Genomic DNA, 19,043 nt, shown 5'->3' on the forward strand with positions numbered 1-19,043 from the left:
TAATTTTCTAATTAGATGAAAAAATCGCACCATGACACTCAGAGAAGAATTGATTTGTTTTCGAGTCTGATGACAGAATCGCTTCAAATGAGTCCAGCATATATATGCTTCAGCATTTGAAATATTTTGTGCTCTTCTTTTATTTGGCCCGCCCAACTTTTCCTTTCAAGCTCCGCCACTGCTATTGAGTATCCTATCTGTTGCAGGTTTCCCAAAGGTGCACAAGTTGATGAAGATTTGGAAGATTTTCAAGCTCCTGAAGATTTGGAAGAACTACAATAGTTTTATGTAATATGCTTGTTTAGTTTGTGAAACCTAGACACACTTGCTCCGCTCATTTTGCTGGTCGATAAGCCATATGCTCATTTTGGTTGTGTGGCACACCCAGAAACATGTATTTCTCCATTTGTCGCACTATTTCATTTTGTTGGTTGTGTGACACATTTTAAAACATATATGTGATGTACCTTTTGTGGCACAACCTCCTTATATGTATATTATGGTTGTTATGTTTATCCAATGACGTTTTAAGGTTCTGATGAGGCCTGATATTATTTTGATTGAAGTGTTATGTACATGCTGGCAAAACATATATGTATATTATTTCTGGATGAGGCCTGATATTATGGTTGTGCTGCTGGCTGGCATAGGCCTGATATTATGGTTGTGCTGCTGACTGAACATACTAAATGGATATTACATTGGGGATGCCCAGAACAATTAGGTAGTGAAATGTACATGCTGGCAAAATAACTACCGGGTCAACACTCTTCTGCCGGCAGTTAGACTGTCAGTAACTGGTAGTCCACGTGTCTTGCCTAATCTGCCGAGAGAATAGAAACTGCCGGCAAATAAATGTACTAGGGCAGTGGGACTGCCGGGAATACTTTATCTGCCGGGAGAAGTGATCCCCGGCAGCCGTTCTCGTGGCGGTTCTGCCTGCCGGGAGAAATACTTCCCCGACAGATAGTGTGCCCCTTAAAGTGGTTTCTCAGGGCAGTTTACATGCCGTTGCATTAGTGTTGTGGTGTAGTGTTAATACCTCACCACCTAGAGCATATAATACGAAGATCTCGCTTATTTATTTTTGAAGTCAATGATCTTAGGAATAGATTACCATAAATTTCTCTGACGTAACTCTACCATTTGCGCCAAATGGCGCAACGGGTCATTTCGTATCATTAAAGCTAGGATCTTGCCCTCACGTTTGGCGACCCCAACTCTCTTTCGCCCATGTCTCTTCCACCTGAGTGAAATGTGAATTAATTCCATTGGATGTATAAATGATGGGTATAGTCATTCAAGTATGCACTGCTGCTTCAAATAGAGGGCATGATCTGCTGCGACACAGGCTGCCTCTTGAGAAGATAATCCACATATGCTCAGAAGGTCGTTGTGTGGTGTGCTGTGTGTAATAGGCACTTGTTTGTTTTTGTATGCATCCATGAATCGATGCTTTTCCTACAGCAGGGCATCACGCAGAATGCACAGTGACACAACATGTTGCTTGCTTTTTCAAAGCGATGATGTCTTTGCTAATTTTTGCGATCCGGTGAGGTCTCTGCTTATTTTATACAACCTAATGAGGTCTCCGCTTACTGATTGGCTTTAGTTCTTACATGGAATAAATATATCGATAATTCACCACTTAAAATGTATATTCTGATTATCACAATTTCTTATTTTTGAAGTCGATAATCTTGGGAATAGATTACCATTCATTTCTTTTTGAGTAACTCCGCCATTTGGGCCAATTGACGAAACTGGTCATCTAGTATCACTAAACCTAGGATCGACCTCTCATGTTTGGCGACCCCAGCTCTCTCTTTCTCCAATGTCCCTACGACTTGAAAGAAATCGTTAATTAATTCAATTGGATGCAGACATGATTGGTATATTCAATCTAGTACGTATTGCTGCTTCAAATAGGGCACGATTTGCTGCTATACAGGCTGCCTCTTGAGAAGCTACATCTGCTCGGAATATCGTTATGTGGCATACCATGTGTAATAGGCACTGCTTTGCTTATTTATGCTTCCATGAATCGATGCTTTTTCTACAGCAGGGCTTGACGCAGCATTCAGGGTGACATAGCATGTTGGTTACTTTTTATAAATTAATGAGGGCTCTACTTATTTTTTTTATGACCGGGTGAGGTCTTGGCTTATTTTTGACGACATGGTGAAGTCTACGCTTACTGATTAGCTTTAAGTTTTCAACCGGGAAAGTCGATATTGTTTTATCACACCTACCGCGCGCCAGAACAAATCAGCTGCCGGAAAAGATAATAATCCACGGTGTCACGACAGGTTAGTTACTTTTTTCAAACTGATGAAGTCTCCGTTTATTTATTTATTTCGAACAACTGAGGTCTCCGCTTCCTGAGTGGCTTGAATTTTTCGCACAAGCACATGTATTGGAATTTTCCCCGTACGTATAAGTGGATATTCTTGTTTCCCTACTGAAAGGAGAATAATAATGGCTCTAAGATTAGCTAAAGCAACCCATCGAGCTAGCTTGTGCACTAGTATAAATACACAACTCACGGTGACAGCAAATCTCATCCATCATTACACACACGCACTTCTTTCCTTCATTCCCTAAGGCAGCATTAGTGATGGAGTACTCTCCAAAGCTAGCTGCAGCACTGCTCTTAGCCCTCACGTCCGCCATGATCGTCACCGCCCAGAATGACGACGCTGACTACATGGTGAATGCCCACAACGAAGTGCGCGCCGCCGTCGGTGTGGGGCCGGTGACGTGGGACCCCATAGTGGCGGCGTACGCGCAGTCATTCGCGGAGAAGCGCCGCGCCGACTGCCAGCCAATACTCTCTCCGGAGGGCGGTCCATACCGAGAGAACATCTTTCGGCCCCTGGTACCGAATGGAATGCGATAGACGCAGTGATTTATTGGGCGTCCGGGAAGCAGTACTACGACCATGCCACCAACACTTGCTCCGCACCTACGGGTGAGTCGTGCGGTGAATACCTGAATTTGGTGTGGAGGGACACGAAGACCATCGGTTGCGGCGCTGTCGTCTGTGACGGCAATGCCGGTGTGTTTGTCATCTGCGGCTATAGTCCACCGCACATGGTTGGGCAGATTCCATACTAGGCTACGTATCAAGTATGCATGCGGCTATGTATGCATGCATGCACATAGCACCGTGCTGCATAAATAAATAATTAAGGGATACTTCTAGGGCTGGGAACTAATTATCGGTCGATTGATGTCACCGATATGTGTGTGTCCAGAAACCCTCCTCCCTTCACTCCTGTATCGTTCCGGGCTTTGATTGTTTTCGTATTTGTCTTGTAACTTGTGATTCGTCTTTGATTTCTTGTATTTGAGCTTCTTATTCTGGTTGTATCCGGGCTTTGCTCTTGATGGGTCTCTAGTATAGTTGGAACGAGAAAAGAACAAGCACAATATCACGTAGACCTTAAGTTCAAGCAACATGTTTGTGTTCTAGAGAACAAAACCTACATGTATCTTATATTTTAAATAATCTGATTTCAGCAATGTGTTTTCAAAATGAAATAACAAACTTCAACGAAACTGAGAAAATATTTTAGTGGCCTTGTAGTGATGCTTATCGAAGGTTGTTTAGCAACGATGCCCGAATTTTTTCACATGAAATGCGCTGATATTTATGGGCAATAATATGGATAACATAGCAAATAATAATATACTACTATATTAATAGAGCACAACTCTCATAAAAAGTTCTACTTAATCAAGGTGCAAGTTAAAAATCAAATGTCCCAAAATAAGACGGTTACACTATTACAAGTTCTGCTTGGAACAAGAAAATAATTTCAACCCTGAATAGGACAACAACTCAAACACCATAATGACCATGGATGCACGAGATGTCCTAGTCCTCCATGACCCATATCACCTTCTCCTTCCTACACAAGAATAACCGGAACGTTCTTACTGATTGTCTACAATTTTTACCTGAATTAAATAAGCGCATAATCCACAACCTAAAACGTATATTACATGATCAGGCTTTTTTATTTTTGAAGTCAATGATCTTGGGAATAGATTACCGTGCATTTCTTCTAGCGTAACTCCATCATTTGCAATAATTGGCGGAACTGGTCATCTAGTATCACTAAAGCTACGAGGTATCGCCCCCTCATCTTTGGAAACCCCCACTCTATTTCTCCCTTGTATCTTCCACTTGAGCGAAATCCAGAGTTAATTCAGTTCGATGCATACGTGATGGGTATATTCGTTTTAGTAAGTATTGTTTTTTCAAACAGAGGACATGATATGTTGCGACACTGGCTGCCTCTTGAGAAGCTAATCCACATCTGCTCGGAAGGTCGTTGTTTGGCGTATCGTGTATACCATGCATTGGTTTGCTCATTTATGCATCCATAAACCGATGTTTTTTCTACTGCATGGCCTGGCGCGGCATCCATGGTGAAACAACAAGGTGGGTACTTTTTTTCATTCCGATGAGGTCTCCGCTTATTGTTAACCATCCGGTGAGGTCTTCGCTTATTTTATACGACCTGGTGAGGTGTCCGTTTAGTGAATGGCTTCAATGTTTTACTTGGAATAGTTATGTTAATACCTCACCACCTAGAGCATATATTACGACGACGTCGCTTATTTATTTTTGAAGTCAATGATTTTAGGAATAGATTACCATACATTTCTTTGACCTAACTCCACCATTAGCGCCAATTGGCGCAACGGGTCATTTCGTATCATTAAAGCTAGGATCTCGCCCTCACGTTTGGCGACCGCAACTCTCTTTCCCCCATGTCTCTTCCACTAGAGCGAAATCGTGAATTAATTCAATTGGATGTATAAATGATGGGTATCGTCATTCAAGTATGCACTGCTGCTTCAAACAAAGGGAATGATCTGCCGCGACACAGCCTCCATCTTGAGAAGATAATCCACATATGCTCGGAAGGTCGTTGTGTGGTGTGCTGTGTGTAATAGGCACTTATTTTCTTTTGTAAGAATCCATGAATCGATGCTTTTCCTATAGCAGGGGCCTCACGCGGCATCAAGGTTGTCAGAATCGTGACTCAAGTCTTAGAATCTTACGATCTTACGATCCAAACTAGCCCCTCCGATTCTACGATTTTGCTCATAGAATCTAAGTTTCTACGATCCTAATAGTTAAGATTCTATGATTCACGATCCTAGCAACGGAGCTCCGATCCAATTCAGAATCGCGATTCTGGTAACTTTGCGTGGCATGCACAGTGACACAACACGTTGCTTGCTTTTTCAAAGGGATGATGTCTTTGCTGATTTTTGCGATCCGGTGAGGTCTGTGCTTATTTCATACAACCTAATGAGGTCTCCGCTTACTGATTGGCTTTAGTTCTTACATGGAATAAATATATCGATAATTCACCACCTAAAATGTATATTGTGATTATCACAATTTCTTATTTTTGAAGTCGATAATCTTGGGAATAGATTACCATTCATTTCTTTTTGAGTAACTCCGCCATTTGGGCCAATTGACGAAACTGGTCATCTAGTATCACTAAACCTAGGATCGACCTCTCATGTTTGGCGACCCCAGCTCTCTCTTTCTCCAATGTCCCTACGACTTGAAAGAAATCGTTAATTAATTCAATTGGATGCAGACATGATTGGTATATTCAATCTAGTACGTATTGCTGCTTCAAATAGGGCACGATTTGCTGCTATACAGGCTGCCTCTTGAGAAGCTACATCTGCTCGGAATATCGTTATGTGGCATACCATGTGTAATAGGCACTGCTTTGCTTATTTATGCTTCCATGAATCGATGCTTTTTCTACAGCAGGGCTTGACGCAGCATTCAGGGTGACATAGCATGTTGGTTACTTTTTATAAATTAATGAGGGCTCTACTTATTTTTTTTATGACCGGGTGAGGTCTTGGCTTATTTTTGACGACATGGTGAAGTCTACGCTTACTGATTAGCTTTAAGTTTTCAACCGGGAAAGTCGATATTGTTTTATCACACCTACCGCGCGCCAGAACAAATCAGCTGCCGGAAAAGATAATAATCCACGGTGTCACGACAGGTTAGTTACTTTTTTCAAACTGATGAAGTCTCCGTTTATTTATTTATTTCGAACAACTGAGGTCTCCGCTTCCTGAGTGGCTTGAATTTTTCGCACAAGCACATGTATTGGAATTTTCCCCGTACGTATAAGTGGATATTCTTGTTTCCCTACTGAAAGGAGAATAATAATGGCTCTAAGATTAGCTAAAGCAACCCATCGAGCTAGCTTGTGCACTAGTATAAATACACAACTCACGGTGACAGCAAATCTCATCCATCATTACACACACGCACTTCTTTCCTTCATTCCCTAAGGCAGCATTAGTGATGGAGTACTCTCCAAAGCTAGCTGCAGCACTCCTCTTAGCCCTCACGTCCGCCATGATCGTCACCGCCCAGAATGACGACGCTGACTACATGGTGAATGCCCACAACGAAGTGCGCGCCGCCGTCGGTGTGGGGCCGGTGACGTGGGACCCCATAGTGGCGGCGTACGCGCAGTCATTCGCGGAGAAGCGCCGCGCCGACTGCCAGCCAATACTCTCTCCGGAGGGCGGTCCATACGGAGAGAACATCTTTCGGGCCCCTGGTACCGAATGGAATGCGATAGACGCAGTGATTTATTGGGCGTCCGGGAAGCAGTACTACGACCACGCCACCAACACTTGCTCCGCACCTACGGGTGAGTCGTGCGGTGAATACCTGAATTTGGTGTGGAGGGACACGAAGACCATCGGTTGCGGCGCTGTCGTCTGTGACGGCAATGCCGGTGTGTTTGTCATCTGCGGCTACAGTCCACCGCACATGGTTGGGCAGATTCCATACTAGGCTACGTATCAAGTATGCATGCGGCTATGTATGCATGCATGCACATAGCACCGTGCTGCATAAATAAATAATTAAGGGATACTTCTAGGGCTGGGAACTAATTATCGGTCGATTGATGTCACCGATATGTGTGTGTGTCCAGAAACCCTCCTCCCTTCACTCCTGTATCGTTCCGGGCTTTGATTGTTTTCGTATTTGTCTTGTAACTTGTGATTCGTCTTTGATTTCTTGTATTTGAGCTTCTTATTCTGGTTGTATCCGGGCTTTGCTCTGGATGGGTCTCTAGTATAGTTGGAACGAGAAAAGAACAAGCACAATATCACGTAGACCTTAAGTTCAAGCAACATGTTTGTGTTCTAGAGAACAAAACCTACATGTATCTTATATTTTAAATAATCTGATTTCAGCAATGTGTTTTCAAAATGAAATAACAAACTTCAACGAAACTGAGAAAATATTTTAGTGGCCTTGTAGTGATGCTTATCGAAGGTTGTTTAGCAACTATGCCCGAATTTTTTCACATGCAATGCGCTGATTTATGGGCAATAATATGGATAACATAGCAAATAACAATATACTACTATATTAATAGAGCACAACTCTCATGAAAATTTCTACTTAATCAAGGTGCAAGTTAAAAATCAAATATCCCAAAATAAGACGGTTACACTATTACAAGTTCTGCTTGGACCAAGAAAATAATTTCAACCCTGAATAGGACAACAACTCAAACACCAGAATGACCATGGCCGCACGAGATGTCCTAGTCCTCCATGACCCATATCACCTTCTCCCTACAGAAGAATAATCGGAACGTTCTTACTGATTGTCTACAAAATCTACCTGAATTAAATAAGCCCATAATCCACACACTACAAGAAATATGCCCGTTTATGACAAAAATATAATGATTGTGGTAAATTGGTCATAGATCTGTGACCAGAAAATACCAAATAGTCATGCGGTATCCAAGGGGGTCCAAACTGTACACCCTTGTGACCATTTCTGTCAAAAAGGTCAAAGTATCATCTATGTCAATAGGTCATAAAGCATATAACACTATCCATTGCATTATTTTGGGTCCATCTCGACCAAATTAATAAGGTCATAGGCTTGAATAAGGGTGATTGGATAGACAACTTTACAATTTCACATATGTCATGCATGCGTGTAGTAATGTTGTCTATGTGTCGCACATACTTGTCAAATCAACCTATCCGTGGGGCGAACAGAGTATATGTGGGGTCCAATTGTTTTTGGAAGGACCAAGATATGACACTGTGGCCAACCGACATGCGGGACGTGCTACCTTGTAGGGCTCACCCACGATAAAGCCTTGGAGGTAGCGCCTCCCCGCTCGAGAGATGAGGGTCAATTTCGGTCTTTTCCCCTTCTTCTTCCCTTGGACAACACAAATCTTGGGCGCACAATGAGCTTTCGAGGTTACGAGAAGAGCGATAAAAAACTCACGGTCAAACACCGGACGCCACTCAATCGACATACTCCAACTGCCGCTACCTTCACTCGCCACGGTCGTCTCAAATATGCCCCCTCTGCACCCACCATTCTCAATTTGCTTCTTTGACGTGTGTTTCACGCATGTGGGGGTTGGTTTGGGACATATGCCATGGTCTCATTAAAAAAAACTGTTAATCCATGATGGATTAATAATGACATTATCGGAAGGCCTCATAGATTAGTTTAAATATGTGAAGGTTCCATAATTTCAATCACAACGAACTGCTCTCACAGGAAACCAAAATAGGGCCCACTGACAGCCACCCACAGGCAAAAAAAAAATGAAGTCCAAAACTAGCTAAAGCAATGGGCGCGGAGAAGAAAAATTGGGAGTAACTTACGCGGAGAGACCAAAATTTTAGAGCCAGCCCATAAGTCCACCAGCCCACACCCGGGCGCCTCTATCCCGAAACCCTAGCAAGTCAGTGCAGACGCCTTCATCTCTCCCGGTCATCCCAATCACCCCGTCCGATCCCGATCCACACATTCCAGCCACCACCGTCCCCACTTCGGCGCCTCCTCATTCCACCTCGACGCCGGTGAGGCATCCGTCCTGGCCCGCACACAATCGGGGTGGCGACAGATCTGGAGTGGCGGCACTCTATGGCTGCCGGAGACCTTGGTGATCTACAACAACACGCATCGACAGCTGCTCCCTAAACCATGGAGTGCGCTCGCAGCTGCTCACCAAGGCACGGCGTGCGGCTCCCAGGCATCCGCACGCGGGGTATATGACTAACCATGCGACAGGGAGTGGTGCCTCACTTGGCGACCGCGTGTGAAGGCTCCTCACGACGGCGCCCTATTCCCTGCTCTTTTTTCTACTCCTTGGTCAGATGTGGTTTTCAGGTGGTGGGCACCGGCAGCGAGTCACTCACCAGAGACGGGGATCATCAAACCCCAGCATGCTCGCTGGAAACAGATCCATAGCAGCGCCGACAATCTCAAGCAGGGTCGACTACATAGCAATGTGATCCAGGAGGTAAACAATCAAGGTGTTCTCTGATAAACTGCTTGAAATAGCAACTGATTTACTTATCCGTAATACCATCAGTTTACAGTTTACATCAATGCTGATATGCAGGGACTGAAGACAGCTCAACTCCTGCATTTCATCGTGAATTCGTCAAGTGCAGTCTTTAATTTACAGCAACATAGTTCACAATATGATCACGCTAACATGAACAAAGTCTGTAGCATACGCCTGCTGAATAGCGAGGAACATATAATTGTATATTGCTCAGTAATGACTGAGCAAAGCTAGAAATGCCAAAGGAAGTAGTTACTTAGACAACAAAAACTGATGGGCAGAATATTCATTTCACACAACGCAGTTTGGAATAAGACGACATGCGTTGGCATTGTTCTCCACTTCAGGACTCTGCAGTACGCCGACTCGTGCTTCTTTTTCTTCTTTACAGCTAGGATATCGTAAGGCCGAAGGAAATATATCTCTACATTTGATCTTACTTGTCTTCGATCCAAAGCAGGATACATAGCTCATATATAGCAGTAGTAACAAGGAAGAGCCCTGATTTCCACTGAGAAACTGATGTAACAACCTCCTTGTCTCCTCCCTAATGAGCCAAACATGTTTGACATTGCAGCGCAGAATCTGATAACAGTCGCAAAAGCGCAGAATCTGATATCATGTGAAAAAATATGTGATTATGCCCGTGTTTTAGTTCAGGTGGATGCCTTTGCCTTGTTGCTTGGTAAATATGGCCATAATTATTTGCCCCCTCTTAATTTTTTTCCTGGGTCCGCCCCTGGCAATGTAAGTCTCTGTTTCCCTGACTTATGTTCCTTATTTAATTGATTCAAGTTCACCTACCTGGATGGTGTGGTTTGCATACAAAATAGTACATAGCTGATTTAATCATTCACGTAGGATGGTGCAGGCGATTGCTGGGGGCTCGGTGCTGACCTGGGCGTTGCCGGAGAAAAGATTGATTGCTGGGGGCTCGGTGCTGACCTGGGCGTCGCCGGAGAAAATATTGATTGCTGGGGGCTCGGTGCTGACCTGGGCGTCACCGGAGAAAAGATTGTTGCTGGTGTTCATGAGAAAAAGGGGCTGTGATTACAAGATGAAAGGAAATCTCCATATGCTAGCGAGGGACGTGGGTAACAGACGACCCACACTGGCCAGGCGAGAGACCAAGTCATGTACGGCTTGGAGGTGTCTTCCAACAAGCAGTATTTTCCTTTCTTACTTTTGTCGTTCTGTTTTCTATATCTGAACCTCTGAAATTAGTACGAGTGCGACAACCTTGCAAAAAAAATACTTAGTACAGGGATATTGTGTAGTTCCGATGTTTTGTTTCTGGTTGTCTTCTGAAATTAGCACGTATGGCTTGCATACAAAATAGTGCATAGCTGATTTAATCATTCACGAATGGTGGCTTTCTTGCATTTTGACCGAATTTTCTATATATACCAGCAAGTTGGTTGGCTGTTTGTTAAGATCTTCATGAGAAGCAGATCTTCTCAGTAGAACTAGTACAAGCTTAATACTCAGGTTTCGATTTAAATTTCACAGGGCTAAAAACAATGTCAGTGCTTCACTGGTAGAAAAAGAGGCTTCCGTCCAGCCCCATAAGTCGCGAAACTGTAGAAACCGCGACTAATGAATTCTTTAGTCGCGGTTCGGAAGACGAACCGCGACCAAAGTCCTGGGCCCAGGGCGCTCGGTGGCCAGCTGGTGCACGTGAGGGGCTTTAGTCGCGGTTGGCCAGGCCAACCGCGACTAAATCTCATCCCCTATATATACCAGTTCAGCACACTCACTTAGCCATTGGGTGCCACTTCTCTTCACAAGCTTCACAAGGGGGTGTAGGTTTGCTTTTGGTTCCTCTTATGCACACAAGGTGTTTGATGAAATGCCCCAAGAGCGTGAAACAAACATGATATGAAGTGTTGGAGCCACACTTTCCTCATTTATTTTTTCCTCCTCGATCGCGGTTAGCAACTTGAACCTTTCATGCATGTGTGTCATTGATAAAATATGCATGTGTGTTGTTCATTGTTTAATTTCTATTGTTTATAGCTAGTTAGTTTAACAAATGCATGATGGTTAATTATATATTTTATATTATAATAATGCAGATGAATCGGCAATGGATGTACGGTAACCGACTCTCCCGCGAGTTCACTACGGGTTTGAAAGATTTCCTCGTAGTGGCTAATGCGAACAAGCAGAAGGGTTTTGTTATCTGTCAATGTGTTGACTGTAAGAATCAGAAGGGTTACTCTTCCTCAAGAGAAGTTCACCTGCACCTGCTTCGGCACGGTTTCATGCCAAGCTATAATTGTTGGACCAAGCATGGAGAAAGAGGGGTTATAATGGAAGAAGATGAAGAAGGGGATGATTTCATCGATGAAAGCTATCTTGCTCATTTCGGTGATACTTTCATGGAGGATGCTGAAGGTGAAGGGGAAGGTGAAGGGGAAGGTGAAGGTGAAGAAGAGGCACGTGATGAGACCGTTGATGATCTTGGTCGGACCATTGCTGATGCACGGAGACGCTGCGAAACTGAAAAGGAGAGGGAGAATTTGGATCGCATGTTAGAGGATCACAGAAAGTCGTTGTACCCCGGATGCGACGATGGTCTGAAAAAGCTGGGCTGCACACTGGATTTGCTGAAATGGAAGGCACAGGCAGGTGTAGCTGACTCGGCATTTGAAAACTTGCTGAAAATGTTGAAGAATATGTTTCCAAAGAATAACGAGTTGCCGGCCAGTACGTACGAAGCAAAGAAGGTTGTCTGCCCTCTAGGTTTAGAGGTTCTGAAGATACATGCATGCATCAACGACTGCATCCTCTACCGCGGTGAATACGAGAATTTGAATGAATGCCCGGTATGCACTGCATTGCGTTATAAGATCAGAGGCGATGACCCTGGTGACGATGTTGAGGGCGAGAAACCCAGGAAGAGGGTTCCCGCCAAGGTGATGTGGTATGCTCCTATAATACCACGGTTGAAACGTCTGTTCAGGAACAAAGAGCATGCCAAGTTGTTGCGATGGCACAAAGAGGACCGTAAGTCGGACGGGGAGTTGAGACACACCACAGATGGAACGCAATGGAGAAAGATCGACAGAGAGTTCAAAGATTTTGCAGCTGACGCAAGGAACATAAGATTTTGTCTAAGTACAGATGGCATGAATCCTTTTGGCGAGCAGAGCTCCAGCCATAGCACCTGGCCCGTGACTCTATGCATCTACAACCTTCCTCCTTGGTTGTGCATGAAGCGGAAGTTCATTATGATGCCAGTGCTCATCCAAGGTCCGAAGCAACCCGGCAACGACATCGATGTGTACCTAAGGCCATTAGTTGATGAACTTTTACAGCTGTGGGGCAGACCTGGTGTCCGTGTGTGGGATGAGCACAAAGAAGAGGAATTTGACCTACGAGCGTTGCTTTTCGTAACCATCAACGATTGGCCTGCTCTTAGTAACCTTTCGGGACTGTCAAATAAGGGATACAATGCATGCACGCACTGCTTACATGAGACTGAAAGTGTACATTTGCCAAATTGTAAGAAGAACGTGTACCTTGGGCATCGTCGATTTCTTCCGAAAATTCATCCAGTAAGAAAGAAAGGCAAGCATTACAACGGCAAGGCAGATCACCGGCCGAAGCCTGTGGAACGCACTGGTGCTGAGGTATTTGATATGGTCAAGGATTTGAAAGTCATCTTTGGAAAGGGTCCTGGCGGACAATCAGTTCCGAAGGGAGCTGACGGGCACGCAGCCATGTGGAAGAAGAAATCTATATTCTGGGAGCTAGAATATTGGAAAGTCCTAGAAGTCCGCTCTGCAATCGACGTGATGCACGTTACGAAGAATATTTGCGTGAACCTCCTAAGCTTCTTGGGCGTGTATGGGAAGACAAATGATACAAAGGAAGCACGGCAGGACCAGCAACGTTTGAAAGACCCTGATGACCGGCATCCGGAATGGTTTCAAGGTCGTGCCAGCTACGCTCTGACCAAAGAAGAGAAGGTCATCTTTTTTGAATGCCTGAGCAGTATGAAGGTCCCGTCTGGATTCTCGTCCAATATAAAGGGAATAATAAACATGGCGGAGAAAAAGTTCCAAAACCTGAAGTCTCACGACTGCCACGTGATTATGACGCAATTGCTTCCGATTGCTTTGAGGGGCTCCTGCCGGAAAATGTTCGAGTAGCCATTGTGAAGCTATGTGCATTCCTCAATGCAATCTCTCAGAAGGTAATCAATCCAGAAGTTCTACCACAGTTACAGAACGATGTGATCCAATGTCTTGTCAGTTTCGAGTTGGTGTTCCCGCCATCCTTCTTCAATATTATGACGCACCTCTTGGTTCACCTAGTCGAAGAGATTTTCATTCTCGGTCCTGTATTTCTACACAATATGTTCCCCTTTGAGAGGTTCATGGGAGTATTAAAGAAATATGTTCGTAACCGTGCTAGGCCAGAAGGAAGCATCGCCAAGGGCTATGGAAATGAGGAGGTAATTGAGTTTTGTGTTGACTTTGTTCCTGACCTTAAGCCGATTGGTCTTCCTCGATCGCGGCACGAGGGGAGACTAAGTGGAAAAGGCACGATCGGAAGGAAATCAACGATATGTATGGACGGCCATTCTCTGACTGAAGCACACCACACTGTACTGAACAATTCCAGCTTGATGGCTCCGTACTTTGAGAAACACAAGAATATTTTACGCTCGGACAACCCGGGGAAGCCTGAATCCTGGATTAGGAAGGCCCACATGGAGACTTTCGGCAGTTGGTTGAGAAAACATTTAATGAATGACAATGATGTTGTAGATCAGCTGTACATGTTGGCCAAGACACCATCTTCGACTATAACGACTTTCCAAGGGTACGACATAAATGGGAATACATTTTACACGATCGCCCAAGATAAAAAGAGCACCAACCAAAACAGTGGTGTCCGCTTTGATGCAGCAACCGAGAATGGGCAAAAGGTCACATATTATGGTTACATAGAGGAGATATGGGAACTTGACTATGGACCCTCCTTTAAGGTCCCTTTGTTCCGGTGCAAATGGTTCAAGCTAACAGGAGGTGGGGTAAAGGTGGACCAACAATACGGAATGACAATGGTGGATTTCAACAATCTTGGTTACCTTGACGAACCATTCGTCCTAGCGAAAGATGTCGCTCAGGTTTTCTATGTGAAGGACATGAGTAGCAAACCGAGGAAATGGAAAGATAAGAAAACGACCAGTACATCATGCGATGATCCAAAGCGCCACATTGTTCTTTCAGGGAAAAGAAACATCGTGGGAGTGGAGGACAAGACAGACATGTCAGAAGATTATAATATGTTTGCTGAAATTCCGCCCTTCAAAGTGAACACCGACCCAAGCATTAAGTTAAATGATGAGGATGCTCCATGGATACGGCACAATCGTAAGCAAGCAGGGACACAAGGGAAGAAATGATGTGTAATAATTTATTGTACCAAACTTTGTTGAATGGATCATGTGAATTGATATATTATTTGATATATTATTATTAGTTTTATTTTTCTTAATTTTTTGATATATTATTTGTATTTTTAAGATTTTGAATTGAATTAGTTTTATTTTTCTGAATTTTTTGATATATTATTTGTATTTTTAACGTTTTGAATTGAATTAGTTTTATTTTTCTTAATTTTTTGATATATTATTTGTATTTTTAACATTTTGAATTGAATTAGTTTTATTTTTCTGAATTTTTTGATATAATTTTTGTGTTTTTAACATATTGAATTGAATTAGTTTTATTTTTCTGAATTTTTTGATATATTATTTGTATTTTTAAGATATTGAAAAAGAAAAGTATTCTGAAAAATACCTTTAGTCGCGGTTGGCCTGGCCAACCGCGACTAAAGGTCGTTGCGCGCGGGAACGAAAAACCCGCCAAAAACCCTTTAGTCGCGGTTGGGGAGGCGAACCGCGACTAAAGGGTACCCTTTAGTCGCGGGTCGCCTCCCCAACCGCGACTAAAGGGTACCCTTTAGTCGCGGGTCGCCTCCCCAACCGCGACTAAAGGTGGGGGGCTATAAATACAACGCCCGAACCGTCGACTCCATCTCGTCTTCTCCGATCTCTGCCGCGCCGAAGGCCTGCCGCCGTCGCCCTCGCCCTCGACGCCGCCCGCCGTCGCCCTCGCCCTCGACGCCGCCCTCGCCGCCTGCCGTCGCCCTCGCCCTCGACGCCGCCCGCCGTCGCCCCTCGCCCTCGATGCCGCCCCGTCTCGCCCACGTACGGCGCCGCCGGCCGCTATCACCGGCCTCCCTCGCCCGCCCTCAACGCCGCCGGCCGTCTCTTGTCCGATTCACATGCATGCCCCGGGAGCCCATCATCCGTTGTCAATATAAGGTAGAATTATGCCCCGGTTAACCTATGTGCAAGTGCAACACGAGAAGGATTGAAGAATTGCACTATGAATCTTGCACCGTCAATAATAGTTTTCCTTTAAAAGTTGGATACTTGATTCACTTAGTATTACTCCCTCCGTTCCTAAATATAAGTTTTTTTTATAGATTTCATTAGATGAGTATATACGAAGCAAAATGAGTGAATCTACGTTCTAAAGTATGTCTATGCACATCCATATGTAGTTTTTTAATGAAACCTTTAAAATGACTTCATCGCCACAAGATGGCAACAAGCAAGGAAGTTGCAATCACCCACAAAAATCAGCAGGTCATATTGTACTTGTTGGGGAACGTCGCATGGGAAATAAAAATTTTCCTACGCGCACGAAGACCTATCATGGTGATGTCGATCTACGAGAGGGGATTTCCGATCTACGTACCCTTGTAGATCGCACAGCAGAAGCGTTAAGAAACGCGGTTGATGTAGTGGAACGTCCTCACGTCCCTCGATCTGCCCCGCGAACCGTCCCACGAACCGTCCCGCGATCCGTCCCACGATCCACTCCGATCTAGTGTCGAACGGACGGCACCTCCGCGTTCAGCACACGTACAGCTCGACGATGATCTCGGCCTTCTTGATCCAGCAAGAGAGACGGAGAGGTAGATGAGTTCTCCGGCAGCATGACGGCGCTCCGGAGGTTGGTGGTGATCTAATCTCAGCAGGGCTCCGCCCGAGCTCCGCAGAAACGCGATCTAGAGGTAAAACCGTGGAGGTATGTGGTCGGGCTGCCGTGGCAAAAGTTTTCTCAAATCAGCCCTAAAACTCCACTATATATAGGAGGGAGGGAGGGGAGGAGGCAGCCTCAAAACCTAAAGGTTTGGCCGAAATTGGAGGTGGAGGAGTCCTACTCCAATCCTACTTGGAGTAGGATTCCACCTTCCCACGTGGAAACTCTTTCCACCTTGTGTTTTTTCCTTCTCAAACCTTATGGGCCTTAGTGGGAACTTATTCCAGCCCACTAGGGGCTGGTTTATCTCTTCCCATAGCCCATGAGACCCCTTGGGGCGTGACACCCCTCCTGATGGTCCCCGGCACCCCTCCCGGCACTCCCAGTACACTATCGATGAGCCCGAAACTTTTCCGGTAATGCACGAAAACCTTTCGGTAACCAAATGAGGTCATCCTATATATAATGAGGTCATCCCGGTACATTCCCGGTAACTCCGAAAACCTCCCGGTAATCAAATGAGGTCATCCTATATATCAATCTTCGTTTCCGGACCATTCCGGAAACCCTCGTGACGTCCGTGATCTCATCCGGGACTCCGAACAACATTCGGTAACCAACCATATAACTCAAATACGCATAAAACAACGTCGAACCTTAAGTGTGCAGACCCTGCTGGTTCGAGAACTATGTAGACATGAACCGAGAGACTCCTCGGTCAATATCCAACAGCGGGACCTGGATGCCCATATTGGATCCTACATATTCTACGAAGAACTATCATGGTGATGTCCATCTACGAGAGGGGATTTCCGATCTACGTACCCTTGTAGATCGCACAGCAGAAGCGTTAGTGAACGCGGTTGATGTAGTGGAACGTCCTCACGTCCCTCGATCTGCCCCGCGAACCGTCCCACGAACCTTCCCGCGATCCGTCCCACGATCTAGTGCCGAACGTACGGCACCTCCGCGTTCAGCACACGTACAGCTCGACGATGATCTCGGCCTTCTTGATCCAGCAAGAGAGACGGAGAGGTAGATGAGTTCTCCGGCAGCGTGACAGCGCTCCGGAGGTTGGTGGTGATCTAATCTCAGCAGGGCTCCGCCCGAGCTCCGCAGAAACGCGATCTAGAGGTAAAACCGTGGAGGTATGTGGTCGGGCTGCCTTGAAAAAGTTGTCTCAAATCAGCCATAATAGCTCCATATATATAGGAGGAGGGAGGGGAGGCTTGCCTCGAGGCTCAAGGAGCCCCAAGGGTTGCGCACCAAGGGGAGGAGGAGTCCTCCTCCAATCCTAGTCCAACAAGGATTGGAAGGTGGAGTCCTTCTCTTCCTTCCCACCTCCTTTTTTCCTTTTCTCTTTGATTTTCTATCTATGTCGCATAGGGCCTTCTTGGGCTGTCCCACCAGCCCACCAAGGGCTGGTGCGCCACCCCCAAGGCATATGGGCTTCCTCGGGATGGGCTTCCCCCCCCCCCCCCCCCCCCGGTGAACATCCGGAACCCATTCGTCATTCCCGGTAACTCCGAACACCTTCCGGTAATCAAATGAGGTCATCCTATTATCAATCTTCGTTTCCGGACCATTTCGGAAACCCTCATGACGTCCGTGATCTCATTCGGGACTCCGAACAACATTCGGTAACCAACCATATAACTCAAATACGCATAAAACAACGTCGAACCTTAAGTGTGCAGACCCTGCGGGTTCGAGAACTATGTAGACATGACCCGAGTGACTCCTCGGTCAATATCCAACAGCGGGACCTCGATGCCCATATTGGATCCTACATATTCTACGAAGATCTTATCGTTTGAACCTCAGTGCCAAGGATTCATATAATCCCGTATGTCATTCCCTTTGTCCTTCGGTATGTTACTTGCCCGAGATTCGATCGTCAGTATCCGTATACCTATTTCAACCTCGTTTACCGGCAAGTCTCTTTACTCGTTCCGTAATACAAGATCCCGCAACTTACACTAAGTTACATTGCTTGCAAGGCTTGTGTGTGATGTTGTATTACCGAGTGGGCCCCGAGATACCTCTCCGTTCACACGGAGTGACAAATCCCAGTCTTGATCCGTACTAACTCAACTAACACCTTCGGAGATACCTGTAGAGCATCTTTATAGTCACCCAGTTACGTTGCGACGTTTGATACACACAAAGCATTCCTCCGGTGTCAGTGAGTTATATGATCTCATGGTCATAGGAATAAATACTTGACACGCAGAAAACAGTAGCAACAAAATGACACGATCAACATGCTACGTCTATTAGTTTGGGTCTAGTCCATCACGTGATTCTCCTAATGACGTGATCCAGTTATCAAGCAACAACGCCTTGTTCATAATCAGAAGACACTGACTATCTTTGATCAACTGGCTAGCCAACTAGAGGCTTGCTAGGGACGGTGTTTTGTCTATGTATCCACACATGTAAATGAGTCTTCATTCAATACAATTATAGCATGGATAATAAACGATTATCTTGATACAGGAATTATAATAATAACTATATTTATTATTGCCTCTAGGGCATAATTCCAACAGTCTCCCAC

The 19,043-nt window shown here is 45.1% G+C and overlaps 2 protein-coding genes and 2 pseudogenes across 2 annotated transcripts; all 4 read left to right on the forward strand.

Annotated features, from left to right (window-relative positions):
- The first annotated feature begins 2,547 nt into the window (after positions 1–2,547).
- Positions 2,548–3,372, forward strand: LOC123441138 (annotated as a pseudogene).
- A 2,992-nt stretch (positions 3,373–6,364) lies between these two features.
- LOC123441139 (pathogenesis-related protein PRB1-3-like) lies at positions 6,365–7,122 on the forward strand. Its single transcript, XM_045117649.1, has one exon. It carries the CDS (start codon positions 6,365–6,367, stop codon positions 6,863–6,865), a length of 501 nt encoding a protein of 166 aa, XP_044973584.1. The 3' UTR covers positions 6,866–7,122.
- A 2,716-nt stretch (positions 7,123–9,838) lies between these two features.
- On the forward strand, positions 9,839–10,846 carry LOC123441140 (annotated as a pseudogene).
- A 657-nt stretch (positions 10,847–11,503) lies between these two features.
- Positions 11,504–14,787, forward strand: LOC123442771 (the record flags this gene model as incomplete). Its single annotated transcript, XM_045118901.1, has 3 exons — positions 11,504–13,192; positions 13,307–13,560; positions 13,836–14,787. Coding segments are annotated over exons 1-3 (2,895 nt in total), but the record flags the coding sequence as incomplete, so codon positions are not given.
- Positions 14,788–19,043: the final 4,256 nt, after the last annotated feature.

Source organism: Hordeum vulgare, chromosome 3H, assembly GCF_904849725.1.
Source record: "Hordeum vulgare subsp. vulgare chromosome 3H, MorexV3_pseudomolecules_assembly, whole genome shotgun sequence".
Lineage (NCBI taxonomy): Eukaryota > Viridiplantae > Streptophyta > Magnoliopsida > Poales > Poaceae > Hordeum > Hordeum vulgare.